A 15,449-nucleotide genomic window follows, 5' to 3' on the forward strand; every position below is an offset into this window, starting at 1 on the left:
AGATATACTGTATTTTAATGGGTAATGCTGCTTTAAAAGTTAGTAAAATAACTGTTTTCTTACTGAGTTGAAAAGATATTTCTTAATTAACACAGTGTGTACACATAACAGTAACATAATTTTATGTATCTGCCTAACACATTTCAAATGCACATTATAGCAACTAGTGATCCGTATTTATTTGTAAATAAATCTAAGTCACTTTAAGGCTTATAATTGTGGAAGATGACGATAAACATTTGATTCCTAAGAACAATCCCTGCTGTACACCAGACACAGTAGTCACTTTATGGGTTATAAGTGTAAAAGATTACGATAAACATTTCATTTCTAAGAACAATCCCTGCGGTATTCCAGACAGTACTCCTGGCAGTAGTGCCCCACATAGTGTCCGGTCTGGCGGCTCATTACGCGTGATGCAAGTGCTGAGAGGTCAAGGTGCAGTCCCGCTTCACCTGGTCGTCCCGGCCACAGACCACAGGGGACCGACAATTGTGCGCGGGGAACGTAATTGGCGCTTCCCGTGCGGCGCGCGTCGCGAGTCAGTCGACCATGGAGGCTAGGTGCGCTCTGTGTCAGGGAGTGGGGTGTGCGGGAATCTGTGCTGGACCGAGTCAGAGATGTCAGGCTCCGGGATTCACCGTGGAGAACGAGTGTGACGATCTAGACGTCGGCCAGGGATCAGGAAACCTCGTTCCGCAGAGGTGCCCTGAAGGTCTGAAATTTCCGCCTGAAATGCCTTTGAAACAAGACCGTGAACGAGTACAAGTGCACTTGATGGATGGATGGAACGACGACGTCAAAGTTTCACCTCTGAAGATGTTCAACGGTGTACACTCGCTACACGATGCTGCTGAGGTGGAGGATACTGTGGCTGAGGACTGTGCCAGTCTTGTAGAAGTGCTGTTGTCACAGAAGAGAGTGCCTTGTGAGAGTGAGCTAGTGCCAGAAGATTGTGAGGGTGTGCAAGTCTCACTTCTGGAGACGTGTGGCTTGTGCGGACTTCAGGATGAAAAAGAAGTGGTCGAGTCTCACAGAGATGCATGTCCAACAGCTAGGCAAGGTGAGTTCGGTGACAGTTTCGTAAATTTATTCTTTTTTGTGTTATCATTTCCATATAGCTAAAAATATTGTGAGAACAGTTCCTTCTTCTGAAGGGAACTGAATCCAATTTACTGCAACTTTCACAAAGACATGAGTATGAACTAGTACTCGTGTCTTTATCCGTGGACCGTGAATATTCCCAACACTATATGCTCTTGTTAATCATTTAATTTTCAGTACCCACTAATTTTACTGAGCGAAGAAAGACTTATGTATGTAAGTGGGTGGAAGATGAACATTTACCAAATTCGAAGTTACTTAATACAAAATTAGAGGTCATTAATAAAAATGAATACCTTCCAGCAATATACACTCTAGTCAAAACTGCTAACGCATCGTCAGTTTAGCTCATTCGTTTCCATCACTTCAATAATGAGGCGGCGGCAGGGCCGTACTCAGCTGTAGCGGTCCCCGGACTTTTCCGGGGATATTTCCCTGTTAGAATTGTCAAAAAACCCCGGTCTGAGTACGGGCCTGGGCGGCGGAGAATCCCTAGAAAGTAACTAGTCATTGTTAGATTTGTATGGGACTGGGGTAGATTTAAAGCTCTCAATTTCAAATCTCAATTCAAAAGTTAATGGTCAAGCTCTAAAGGCGTCTTTGAGGGAAAAAGACAGTTAAAAGAAAGAATGTAAATAGTGACAGTGAGTAGCGTGTTTTTTCCTGTAGTTCGAGGGCATATAATTTCCCGCCTAAACATTAAATGGAATGCAACAAAAACCAGGCTTGAAAGTAGAAGTCATAAACGTACGCTAACTGTGTTTTATACAAAGGTTACAATAATCTTAATAGTACAAACGCGTTTGTAATAGATAAAGTTATTAAGGGAATTGTAAAACAGCCAGACCATCTGGTTGGTCTATGAATTATTTAAAGTAAATTTTCTACGGCGATAAGCAGCAACGAGGCGAGCTTGTATGTCCGTCCCAGACCTCAGGTCTAGCAAATCTGCGAGCGAGACAAGCCAATATAATCAGCATATTGGCTATCAATAATTACTTCGCTTGTCCCAGGTGGACAAGGTAAACCTCGCCGTCGATGGGGACTCGGTGGGGGAACCGACCACTGCGGTAGCCCATGTTATAAGACACCGCGCCTCCCAGCGTCTGTCAGAGATAACGTGTATTAGAACTGTCGGTGACTGTAGCACTTATCTGTACCCTCGATCTTAGCTCACTACTCTCCCTTTATTCTACTCGATAAGATATCACGTAGGGCCGATAAGGATACCAATGGGCGATAAGGATAGGCAGAATAAGGGTGTAAACGAGATTCCCCTCATTCTTCTAGATGAAGGTAAGTTGTACATTCACTCACGTAACAGATTTTATTTTTCTACATGTTCGTTTTCCAGGTCGCATCTTGAGTAAAAGTCGCGTTATAGCTACCGGTTTATAATGGAAATTCGTCTGTAGAACTTCTGTTACAGACTTTCATAATGGGCCACAATGGAGTTAACATTTTCTATCAATCGGAAAGGTCTTGCAAATCCCACTACATGTTGCAAACCATCTTTCAATCTCTACGAGTCACATGCAAGAAGAGTTTAGAAGCAATTGAAAAACTTAAAATGACAATTTTTTACAATAATGTCCTACCCATTACTCTCTAATCCACATAATAAATCAATCACGTTATAATTACATTATTCAGTTCGTCACTTTGGATGGCAAACTTTTGGTTATGGACAGTGTTTCTTTGGATTCCAATTTTGATTTTACGAGTCATGTAAAATATATATGTAAAAGCGTCGTGATCAAGTTGAAGACGTTATATAGACGTGTAAAATACTGCCAGTGTCTGCTGAGTTGGAAATTGTCCGCTCACCAATTTTTCCTACTGTGTACTATGCTCTTTCATCTTTCGCTCATTGCTTTACTCGGAAAAATGTAATAATGCTCACTAGATTGTAAAACAGAACTCTGAGATTTGTCTACAGTCTCAAAATATTTGATCAAATCAGTGAATTTACGTTAGATTCTAAGACTGGCAAGCCTGAATATCTCAGGCAAAAGCTTATTTTCAGGAATGGAATAAACACTCACAGTACTCGACAGGATGGCCTACTTCATTTACCAAGGGTTCGTCTAGAAATCGGCAAGAAAGCTTTTAGATCTTTGGACCGGAAATATACAGTACTTTGCCCCCAGCTTTGAACAGCCTTAACTAGCTACTGTTACTGTAACTACAGTTCGTTTAAAAATTACGTCAAAAAGATTTTTATATAATTTTATTTAGTTTTATATTGAATGATAATTATTTATCTTTATGCTTTGGCAAGAGTTGTCTTGTAATTCAGAGTCTGTAACTTTGAAGAAGCTTGCTGAGTAAAGACATTATTTATTTATTTATTTTATAAAATTTGCGGAAAACTTTGCACATCGTAACCGATCATAACCTCCAGACTCTTTATACAGGGCTGTTCTAATGTCCCGTTTAATACTTTTTTACGGTTCGATTAAAAAAAAAATACATCCAGCACATTAATACAGAATCTAAAGAAAGGGATTACACAAGGGGCATTCTCTACCATTGTTGACTCTCTCAAGGGACATGTCTATGAGAAACTAGAGAAACTTCAATTTAACAGGCATATGTGTAGTTGTAAACAATTTTATGGGTTTTCATGATACAAAAACAAAATTATTAAAAATTCAAATAGGATACTAACAACAAAAAGGCGGTTATATACGGTTCTTAAAAACTTTAAACCCAATAGTACTCATAATTGTATGTGGTTAAAAAACAAACTCAAAAATGAATTCAAGATTCAGGGCCAAAATGATGTTTAGTGTGACACAATTTAGTTACCTTTCAAATTTGTTGTTTTAAAGTGCCCTTGTTCAATACGTACAAACATATACCTTTAAACCACCGTCACTTGTATCACGTGCACTTTGGCTGTAATTATATTAAATACCTTTTAGTGCTCTTGATGAGCCTAACCATGTATAAGACCACACAGACTACTTATGCCATATTCAAAGATTAGCCACGAAATATGACTATTTGTCCATGGTCGGACAAATTTCCAGTTTATATCCTCGGGTTTGTCTTGCCATGACGTAGTCACGTGGCCTGCTTAGTCCCTCAGAGGAGATAAAGGGTTGATGGTGTAATACTAAGTGGCGTTAAAACAAATTACGTTAGCTAAACCTAAGCGATCTGTAAACAACTAACAAGCGGGACTTGTAGGAATGAGTGAATGAGCGTAAGTGCAGCATGTACACTCTACTCACTGTAACTTATCAGCGGACCTACTAATGTTCTGATTACCTTATAACAATAAACATAACGGTATCAATAATTTATAAGGTTTATAATCTGATTAGTTAATCTTGTTTTCTTCAACCAAAATACTTATAATAAGGTTGTAGTAGTTAGAACGTGTACTATTAGTTGACATAGTTTACATTTCATCCACATGTGACCATAATAAGATTTATACATTACTAGCAGTTACTCGCGGCTTCGCACGTAATTTCGTAGGCTTTGCATGTGTATAAGCACTTCTGGTTCGAGTGTTTTTAATTTCAGACATAAATATCGAGTCTGCATTTATTGCCACTCTCAATAAAATTTTTCAAAAATGTATATTTATAGCAATTGTAATTTAGTCCGGTGTTATTAATTGTTTGTACATAGTCAATTTTGTAATTTTGCCTTGTTTCCCGATCAAGAATGCATATATACATACACAGACTTGAGAAGCCTAGTTCTGTTAAAAAACAACTAAGATGTGTTCTATCAAAGTTTTTAAATTTATAGCTGAAGTTAGATACAGTAATAAATATGTCTTTTATATCTAATACTTAATATTTGCTATAACTTTACAGTTAAATGTAACTATATTTTTCCTAAAATATTTAATTTTCTTATCTGGCTAACCTAACCTAACCTAACCTAACTTAACCTAACCTAACCTAACCTAACCTAAATTTCCTTAATCTGTGCACAACAGATTGAAATAAATGTTTTCAAGATAACATATTGAAAACAGTAATTAAATTCATTAATTATATGGTTGTGATGTCATAAAAGAATGTTTAAACAGAACAGTTGATTAAATGTAACATGCTTTTTTAATTAATATTTTGAGATCAAGATGGGATTTGTAACCACCTTTAGAGAGCAGTGGGGCGTAGCCCGGAAGGATGTTAGAAATAAGAGTAGGCCTATATTAATCCCAGGGACCCTAAGAATGTGTCAGTAAAATCAGTTGAATAGTTTATGCGTGAAAGCAAAGTAAACAAAGGCACTTCTGCATTTATAATATTATTAGAATGTTGTATACTTACACTATAGATACGTGTACGCTCATTCTGGATGACAAAACACCAAATAAACACAAGAGACTTACTGTGACTTTTGTAACATATTATAACGATGACTAGTGTCCGAAACCTAATTACTGTGACTAATATATTTTCTCGACCGATAAATATTACGGCTTGTTTACTTTCCGTGAGTAACTTTCCGGACAGCTTACGATGTTACGCTATGTGTAATATACTAGTAAACTTGTTATTGTTTTGAAAACGAGATGGATAAAGACCGAAATTTAGGTCGCTAATTTTGTATACTTAAAACAATTTAAATATTAGACGAAACCTTTGGTTTCGAAAAGTCTCGTACAAAGAATTAATAATATTGGAACAGTGTTGTTTTAATAACTACCAGTGATAAATGTTTCTAACTGCCCGGAGTCTTTAATTTAAATACTGCTTACATCGATAGATAGTACGCCATGACTGTACCTTGAAAAATGTAATCAATAATATATCCAATAATCAATAATAACACGCCTTCAGTTTCCATATTGCATCATTTGAATTTTTATTATATAAATACCTAAACCTGTATTAAGAATTATTCTATTTGACCACACTATATTATAGAACTAGGATTACTGCTTTTGCTTCACTGATCAATGCCAAATATCAAAGAGATGTTCTCAGTCTAACCAAACAGTGTGTACAATTGTGGAAAATTAGTTTTAAGTCATTTAAAGCTAGAAAAGTTGTACTTCATTACTTACAGAGTTTATAAACGTAGCAAAGTATCAAATCAACCGCTAATATCTAGGTTGATGTCTGTAGTATTCAGTTATTCTATTATTTTAATCCATATCGTAACGAATAAACTAATACAATCTCTTACACACCAAGTAACTCTCAGAATATAATCCATATTAACTTCATAACTCATCTTATTTTCTTGTTACAACTTCTAACGTTAAATCTACTTACGCAAAATATTGTTTACCGAACATCATATTTCTACATTCAGTTTTCTTACATCGTCTACTCGTCCTATATGTCAGTTCACAGTTCTGCGGCAATGAAGAATTCAGGAATATCGCCTTGCACTTGTTTTTTCTGACAACTTGTAAGGATAAATGTGTTTGACCATCGTATTATTGACGAAGTTAAATGTTTCACGCACAAGTATGTTAAATAGAACAGTTTTCTGATCAAATATTAAAACAAGGAGGCAAGTGGATGTTGTTTCTTAAAAACTTGTAAGCCCAAATATGTAAGCTCCAGTAATTGCTGAACTTATAAACAACCCACATGTGAAACACATATAACCACTGGCGGGTTAACCAAAAGAAAGTAATTTTACCTGTATAATTCTTGTTTATTGTTGAATGTGACCGGCGAATCTTCCTGAGATTCATATTTATTATCAGATCTTGCTAAAATATATTGCTAATTTAATCTTGGTATCAGAATAACTAAAACAATTGCTTAAGAAATATATAATTTATTAAAACATTGAAACAAAGTTTGTATCGTACATAAATAAGGATCATCTGTTTACAAACCTTTTTCATATAAAAAGCATCAAAAATAAAATTAGGAAAAATTTTGTAATTCTATTTCGTAAAAACATTAACGGAAGATGAAAACGAGAGGTGGGTTATATAAATAGGAAATGATATGAGTAATACGACATAAAGTAGTAAACCATGAAGTATCTGCTGAGGGCATTTTGTATTACAGTATAAAACCAAACAGTTCATATACCAAAATATTAAGCACCAAAGTATCTATATTTGGTACTAAAAAATGCTGTATAAAATGCATGAAATGGGCAGGAAGAATTGGGAGAGCATTGCACCACATTATAAATATTTTACATTAAAATGGATTTATCGTGTCACTTAGACAGTATAATTAGATGTATAAAAATATTAGCTTTTCAATGCCAGTGTTCATATAAATATAATACCAACTTTAACTTACATGCCATAAAGCCAGAATAGAGCTTTGAAAGAAAAATACAGAGGAACTGTTAAACTGTTATTAGTTCAAGTCATCTCTTCAATAATAAAACTGCATCCGACTTTTTCGTAAAACGATTAATTTGTATGAGAGAGAGAAAAAAGATTCGCGATATTCGCACGTTTTCCCTCCTTGTCATTGCAAATATAATCACGTTAAAGCTGGTGGGAATTTTTATTTATAATTTCATGAATATCTATTATTAGGACAGTTTACAATATCAATCTCTAGATTTGCAGTTGTATGAATAAATACAGTCAACGTCAATTTTTCAGTGTGTACACAAATATTGTGTGATTTTCATGGTCCTTGGAAGTTGAAGTGAAGAACACAATGGTTTGCGTCGAGGTAAGTTTTAAAATCTGGTTTACGTACTTTCCTTGAAAACAATAGCATTGGATTATATATATTCTAAAATCCAAATGCTACATCCAAATCCAGACATCTCTCCGAGGTTAATAACTAGAATCAGTCAACAGAATCCGCTAGTGTAGCGCTAGGTAGTACTAGGCCTGGCAATATAGTAGCGTTGTGATAAAGCTGTTATTACTGTTCATGTGCCCTTTAAAATTATTTAAATGATGTACCGTACCTTATTAAATTGAGTCTCTATTTACCTCAAGTAAGTAGCCATGAAAAAGGTTTGGGGGGAGGGGGGAGTAAAATTGGGGAATGTACCCCGGAAACATTCAAATTTTTAAAACTTTCAAATTTAAGAAGCCAAATAGTGAATTTTGCACAGTTTTTATGCCTTTGAATAAGTTTTATTGAAGATTGATATTCATAATTGTGGAAGCACTGCTTTAGTAGGATGTGTAGGATTAATAATTTAAATCGATTACACTTATGTGGTAATGTAATTACAAAAATGCTTTTATTGTCTTTAAAACACAGCACATACCTATGTATAAAAATGCAATTTGAGACTCGATAATATGTAAAAGAGTTTTTACAAAAATCAAATTCTTGTACCCGTAGTGGACAGCAAGTAAGGCAAGTGCAGTCAACCGCTCATTTCCCATTTTGTTCTTTAAAAAGTTCTTGACCCGTTTCAAAGTTGAGAACAATCTTTCAGCAGTTCATGTCAGTTATATTGAATTATGTAAATAATAATAATAGTTTTCTGAAAATTTGAGGGGGTTGGACTCCTTGGACCCCCTCTCTTGCTACGTCCTTGCTTTATCTACAGCGATTTGTTATAGAGGTAAGTTGAAGTGATTCATATCTTGAGGAGGATGGGGTGTAGACGCTGTCATCCCTATCCGTCATATACTCGTATATTTCAACTGGTTATAACTCTGCTGAAGCTACATGTCGAATTTACTCTTCACTATGGTCTCGATAAACAAAAAACAATTCTAATACCTGTATTTCGTAAAAAAATGAAGAACATTTATGGCTTTTCAATAACGAATATTATTAAAACAAATTCAGTTTAAACTGAAATTTACACAAAATTTGAGTAAAGAAGTTAAGGATTACAATGTATATGTTATACGAAGGCTTTCTAAAACAAGTTTTACCCCGGAGTCTTACCTTCAACATGGAGGATAACAGTGTATTCTTATAAAAACAAGTCACTATTTATATGACAACATTGAAATGGCTTAGTTATCAAAAGTTTTTGGTGGGATCGTCCAAATGTTATTTTCCCTACCGCTGTACTCCCTCGTGGGGTACATATCTTTAAAGTGATTTTAACATATTATATGTTTTTACATCCTACTTTTCCAACTGACTTCATATAGAAAGTACATAAAGTACCAAGAGTGCAATTAATTAACGTCCTGCTTATATAGTGTCCATATTTGACTAAATACGAAACCGTTATACCTTTGAGTAAAACCTTTAACCTTTAATCTATCTAACCTTTAAGTAATCAATAACCTTGAAGTATCTGTAATTGTTACTCGGAATGAAAACCAGAACCTCGCCTCACCCGAGGTCAGTTATATGAATTGAGAATTTAGGCTCCCAAAGTCTAAATTGTGGTTACGCCAGTGAGAGGAAACAAAAACAAAGACCTGCTAATTTAGCTTTGCCCTTCCGAGCGAGTTGCATCATCATTGTATCAACATCACAGCACAGCATCACAGCACAACATCACAACACTGCAGACTGTGCTGTTTGTTGCTTGCTGAACGGTGAGCACATATAACAACAACTCTACACTGTTGTCATGGACTTGTGCTCATATTCACTCTTTAACATGAGCAAGCATCTTGTTTAAGATTTAAAAATTCTAACAAAATATTTTGGCAAAGATTTATATGATCTATTTTACGTTTTAAATTATTCTTGGCCCCTGCAGCTGAATGGTTAGTATCCCTCCAGAGACTCAGGTCAGAACCTCAGTTTAGACAGGGTATATTCGCTTGGTAACAAACTCGTCTGGGCTTAGTCCGGGCTAGAACTTCATATCACCCACAAACAATCTCTCTCTGTAAAACTTTTAATAGCAATATTACAAATTTACATGATCTGATATTTTTAAAAATTGTTTCACGTGTTGATGGACTTTTTAAAACAGAAGCTTTAGAAAATAGATTATGATTATTTTGGAAAGTCAGAGTAGTTATTCGTGTCTGCTTTTCTTATTAAGTGGAAAAACCTTATAAAGTGTATATGATTTTAATGTGCTATAAATGTTATAACATTTGGTATGGAAACTAATGAAGAGTAACATAACAATCGTAGTTTTGGTACATTGAACATTAATCCAAAGACGAACAGTGGATAGTAACGAAATGTAATTGGTTGTTATGTATAATTAGTAGGGTTTTCTTTCCGTAAAGACGAAAAGTTTTAAAAATCTAAACGCTGAGATAAACATTTAAGATTTGAATGTTAAAAAGAAGACATGTATGAGATGGAAGACGCGAAGTAATTTGGCATAATTTTACATTGTGGAAAAGCTGATTCTTTGTTAGAAGTTCAGTATTGATGATGGGTTATTAGTTTTAGGGATAAATGTAAATGTATAATCGTTATGTATTATAAAAGAAATTTGGAAGTTTTCGAAGACTAGTGTCTCCATACTTCTTCACTGCAAAAAAAAAAAAAAAAAAATAAATAAAAAAATAAATAAATAAAACAAATACGGCGATGAAAACATTTTGCAAAAATATGAAACATGGTGCCCTCTTAATACATCTTTTTATTCAATGACCATGCAATGTTACAAGACAGAACATTTAGTTTTGAGGATTGGCATCCATCCTAGTCTTGAGGAGTAAAAAGACTTAATACATATTGAAACAAACAAATAACAACTTTAACAAACTATTGTTGTATTGCATACCTACATACCAGGTGACCTATACTCGTGTTTGATGTCCTTGTTGACCTTTCGTCTGAACACAGTAAACAACTGCTCTTACGTGTGTAGTAAACTTGGTGTTAGGATATACTGCATTTACATTTTGTAGAATTTTGTCAGCCAAACCACCCACCCATCGTGTATGTAGCTACTCTCCATCATAAACGTAGCTACTCTACATCATATATGTAGCTAATCTCCATCATATATGTAGCTGCTCTCCATCATAAACGTAGCTAATCTCCATCATAAACGTAGCTACTCTCCATCATATACGTAGCTGCTCTCCATCATATACGTAGCTGCTCTCCATCATTTATGTAGCTATTCTCCATCATATACGTAGCTACTCTTCATCATATATGTAGCTAATCCCCATCATTTATGTAGCTATTCTCCATCGTATATATAGATACTCTCCATCATATATGTAGCTAAATGGCACGTTAGTTGAAAGTAATTCATCGGATAAAGTTATAAGTAAATAATTTAAGTCACGTTATACAATTATATTATTTAAATTAAATGTCTCTAATCTCTTACGGCCAGAAGAATGCCTTCGTCACATTTTTGCTGTAATACATGTTTGTGTGGCCTCAAGTCTTATTTGTTAGCCCTCACTAAACAACGCAACTTTTCTAAAGTTTTCTCAGAAATTTGGGATAGACATTTATTTTGTTACGTATTAAGAACTGATTGTAGGTATGTTTTACTTTCACCGCCATCAGTTCTTTCGGTAGTGCCCCGCACTGATGGCCGGAGGCATTAGTAGATAAGATAAGGCAGAACTTAACCCAAACCAATCTTGTAAAATAATGTTAATTATACTTCCGCAGAGTATAAAACCTCATTAATAACGATTACAGAATGAGGGTTTCATGTACGACTTTGCAAGATTTGGTGTAGACAAAATAGATAATAAAATAGATTAGACCGCAATGAAACTCTTACTTTTTGCACCATTATAGTCATAGTTAGTTAATTATCTCTTTTCCGTATTTCCATTCAATACAATTAAATTATCATCTCTATAAGATTGATTGAAAATAATGTATTTCAATCTAGTAAAACGTATAATTTACCCATTTGAAAAAGGTTTCTACTAGATTGTGTTATGAAACACAGTGCTCGCTCCGTTATCATCGGCGGTTCCACGCGAAGACGAAATGTCAGAAACCGCGCCTGTCACAATGAGATACAATTTAACTTACTCATTTGTCAATTTACTGCGTTAACGAATTGAAGGCGTTATTGCCAGAATTGTCTGGCGCATAATTGTGTCTGGACTCCTGCGTAAGATACTACCGTTATCCAGTTCTGTGCAACTCCATTCAAAGATTAATGTATGAGTGAGAAGTACTCTTTAATATTAGAGCACAATTTAAGACGGTTCCAGTGCCGCATTTCCCTATAGGCCCACTAGGCCCAGGCCTGGGGCGCAAAATTTTAGGGGGCGCATAATTTTAAAGTACAGAAAAAAAAAGTTGCGGCGGCGGGTGGTGTTGGCGCTCGGCAATTGGATGTTTGCCCAAAACACCAAACTTTCTTATCTTGTACAAAGTATTTATATCGAAGCTGCAAAATTAATTTTTTCATCAAATACAATATGTTTCAAATTATCATTTTTTGATTGAAATAAAATAAAAGACTTTAAAAACTCATATGTTTTAACTTATTTTTACACCATACAAATGACCACTGTTATTATAACAATAGCTAGAATATTATGTTGCAACTGGTTCATTGCTTTTATTTATTCAAAACACTCCTATATATATATATATATATATATATATATATATATATATATATATATATATATATACTATTGTAATTATCTTTCATCAAAATTACGTAATTAAGAAAATTACTGGATTTCTACGTCAGTGTAATCAGAGTCCTCTGGGGGGGGGGGGGGGGGGCGGTATTTGTCTGTAGGCCTAGGGGCGCCGAATTTGTAAATGCGGCCCTGTTAGTAACAAGCTTTTTATTAATTTTGTCAGAAGGTGAATTCTTCTGAAACACATTTAGTTTGCTTACTCTTCACGCAGCTATTAACATTTTAGAAACTTGCCTTCTGTTTATTTTTAATAAGCTTTATTTCGTTTCTCAATCTAATGCCAAAATGCATTTCATAGTCACTCATAATTCCAGATTGCTTACTTTTTATCGCTTCTGTTTTGTAATCAACTTGATTGAAAACCACTTAGCGTACTTGAAACAAGTTTTCTATCCTCATAAACACAATAATCGCCTGGATAAAAAACCTCAGAAAGATTATTGGCAATAGGGTTGAGAAGAATTTTAAACCAATTAATGGGGTTGTGTGAATCCAAATAATCTTCTGGAGTCGTTTTCTCAACAATAATAGGTTTATATAACAATAGTATTTAGAAGCAATAATGTGAAAAAGTAATAATATAATAGTTTATAGGCTTATGCTGCCGGAGTCGTGACACATGTCTCAATGTACTAATTTATACTGAGTCGAAACATCGGTACTTAGGGAAGTTATCTTATATCGTGAGATGTAAACTGATACTGTCAGAGGTAGTAATACATATCCACTCTTACAGTATAAGAGTGACAGGAGGGGGCGGAGCTGCGCCGTGAATGGTTGAAGCTCAACCAATAGCGATCAATACAAATATAGCTTCTTTATCACAGGCTGCCAGGTTTTTGATAATATTTTACGTTGACAGCGTATGATTAAGAAGCCATTTTGATCGATACCAAGTTGAGCTTCAGCCAATCACGATATATTTCCATCCTACTCCGTTTATCACCTAACTGGATCTTGCTGCGATCATTCTGGCTAAGCGGACAAAGAACGAAGTCTGTTAGACTCTTCTTCGTTACCAGCTGTTAATATTTATGGTATTATTTTGCAATATATAGCGTTTGAAGAGCCCTTTTCATCCTTATACTAATAGTGTAATAGATATCCCTCCTTAGCGGTGGAGGATATCCAGTCTGCCATCAAGAACCTAGGTGCTTGTATCAGTGATCAGTAGGAGATTATTGATAGGAAATGTGCCTTCTGTTTGAACGAGCTGTAGTCACGCAGCGTGTTGCTGATTAATTAGGCAGTCCTCCACAGTCATCCTCCTTTTAAGCTGATTTGTGCTGTGGGCGTTACACCAAAAACATTAAAAATGTTCTATAGTGGATCTTCGTTGTTTCTTGGTTATAAGACAGGTTGCTGTCTTATCCCTTCAGTAATCACGAGATACCAATTGACCCCTCGTGATAAATATCATAAATTGTAACAGTGGGAGGTCTGCGGTAGAGCGAGGCCATGTTGAAGCCTTGAATCCCAAAAGGCATTGACAAACTCCAACATCACCTCTCTTTAAAGAACTATCCTCCCGCTGTTACATTTTCTTCTAATCTTATTCACTCGATCAAGGTCTGGTCACGTCATGTCAAGATAAAGTGTAAGTGTAATTGAGCTGGTGTTTATCTTTAGTAGGAGACATATTTTTGTTAGTTCTTGATTTTTAGTATGGATCCGATAAATAGATTTATTAGGAAAAAACAACTTAAAAGATTTAGAAAACTGGTACTTTTATAACTAGAAAATTACATGTGAGCTGTAACTGTGTGACATAATCGCACACTGCGGTGGTGTTTAGTAAAGTCTCTAGAGAATACTTGGGCATTAACTCTACTGGACGGTGCACCTACTTGTGGAGGATAGATGAGGTATAAAGTGAGCCTCAGAACACTTCCGCTCAGCCCTAACACGGCGAAGAAACTCTTAAATATTTACAATCAGGTCAGAGCTGGGCGTGGCTCGGCGAGAGAGATACGTTTATCAGAGCAGGCATAATTTAGTCCCATACATTTAATTGTTTGGCCAAACTTATCTTCTAGTTATAATGAACATGTTAATTTGCATACATTTCTGCAGAAGTAACAGTATTAATTTAAACCTGTTTAATAATAGTACATGATTAAGTGAATGTCTTAAAATTGCACAGGACAACATACAAATTTCGGTGTTCATAAGAGTAGATCGATAAGAGTAGAGTAACTTGACATGGTGTTTATCAGATTAGGCGTTTACACGGAGACGAGAACCATTTACATAAGAGTAGATCGATCAGAGTAGAGTAACTTGACATGGTGTTTATCAGATTAGGCGTTTACACGGTGACGAGAACCATTTACATAAGAGTAGATCGATCAGAGTAGAGTAACTTGACATGGTGTTTATCAGATTAGGCGTTTACACGGAGACGAGAACCATTTACATAAGAGTAGATCGATCAGAGTAGAGTAACTTGACATGGTGTTTATCAGATTAGGCGTTTACACGGAGACGAGAACCATTTACATAAGAGTAGATCGATCAGAGTAGAGTAACTTGACATGGTGTTTATCAGATTAGGCGTTTACACGGAGACGAGAACCATTTACATAAGAGTAGATCGATCAGAGTAGAGTAACTTGACATGGTGTTTATCAGATTAGGCGTTTACACGGAGACGAGAACCATTTACATAAGAGTAGATCGATCAGAGTAGAGTAACTTGACATGGTGTTTATCAGATTAGGCGTTTACACGGAGACGAGAACCATTTACATAAGAGTAGATCGATCAGAGTAGAGTAACTTGACATGGTGTTTATCAGATTAGGCGTTTACACGGAGACGAGAACCATTTACATAAGAGTAGATCGATCAGAGTAGAGTAACTTGACATGGTGTTTATCAGATTAGGCGTTTACACGGAG

General features: G+C 35.4%; 1 protein-coding gene across 2 annotated transcripts in view; it reads left to right on the forward strand.

Moving 5' to 3' along the window:
* Positions 1 to 557: 557 nt before the first annotated feature.
* Positions 558 to 15,449, forward strand: part of LOC124360903 (organic cation transporter protein-like) — a 131,505-nt gene continuing 116,613 nt past the window's right edge. For both annotated transcript variants that reach the window (XM_046814894.1, XM_046814895.1), the window contains exon 1: positions 558 to 1,063. In XM_046814894.1, coding sequence (XP_046670850.1) covers positions 736 to 1,063 — 328 coding nt within the window. In that variant the 5' untranslated portion in view covers positions 558 to 735. The remainder of the gene's footprint in view (positions 1,064 to 15,449) is intronic.

This window comes from Homalodisca vitripennis, chromosome 4 (genome assembly GCF_021130785.1).
Source record: "Homalodisca vitripennis isolate AUS2020 chromosome 4, UT_GWSS_2.1, whole genome shotgun sequence".
Lineage (NCBI taxonomy): Eukaryota > Metazoa > Arthropoda > Insecta > Hemiptera > Cicadellidae > Homalodisca > Homalodisca vitripennis.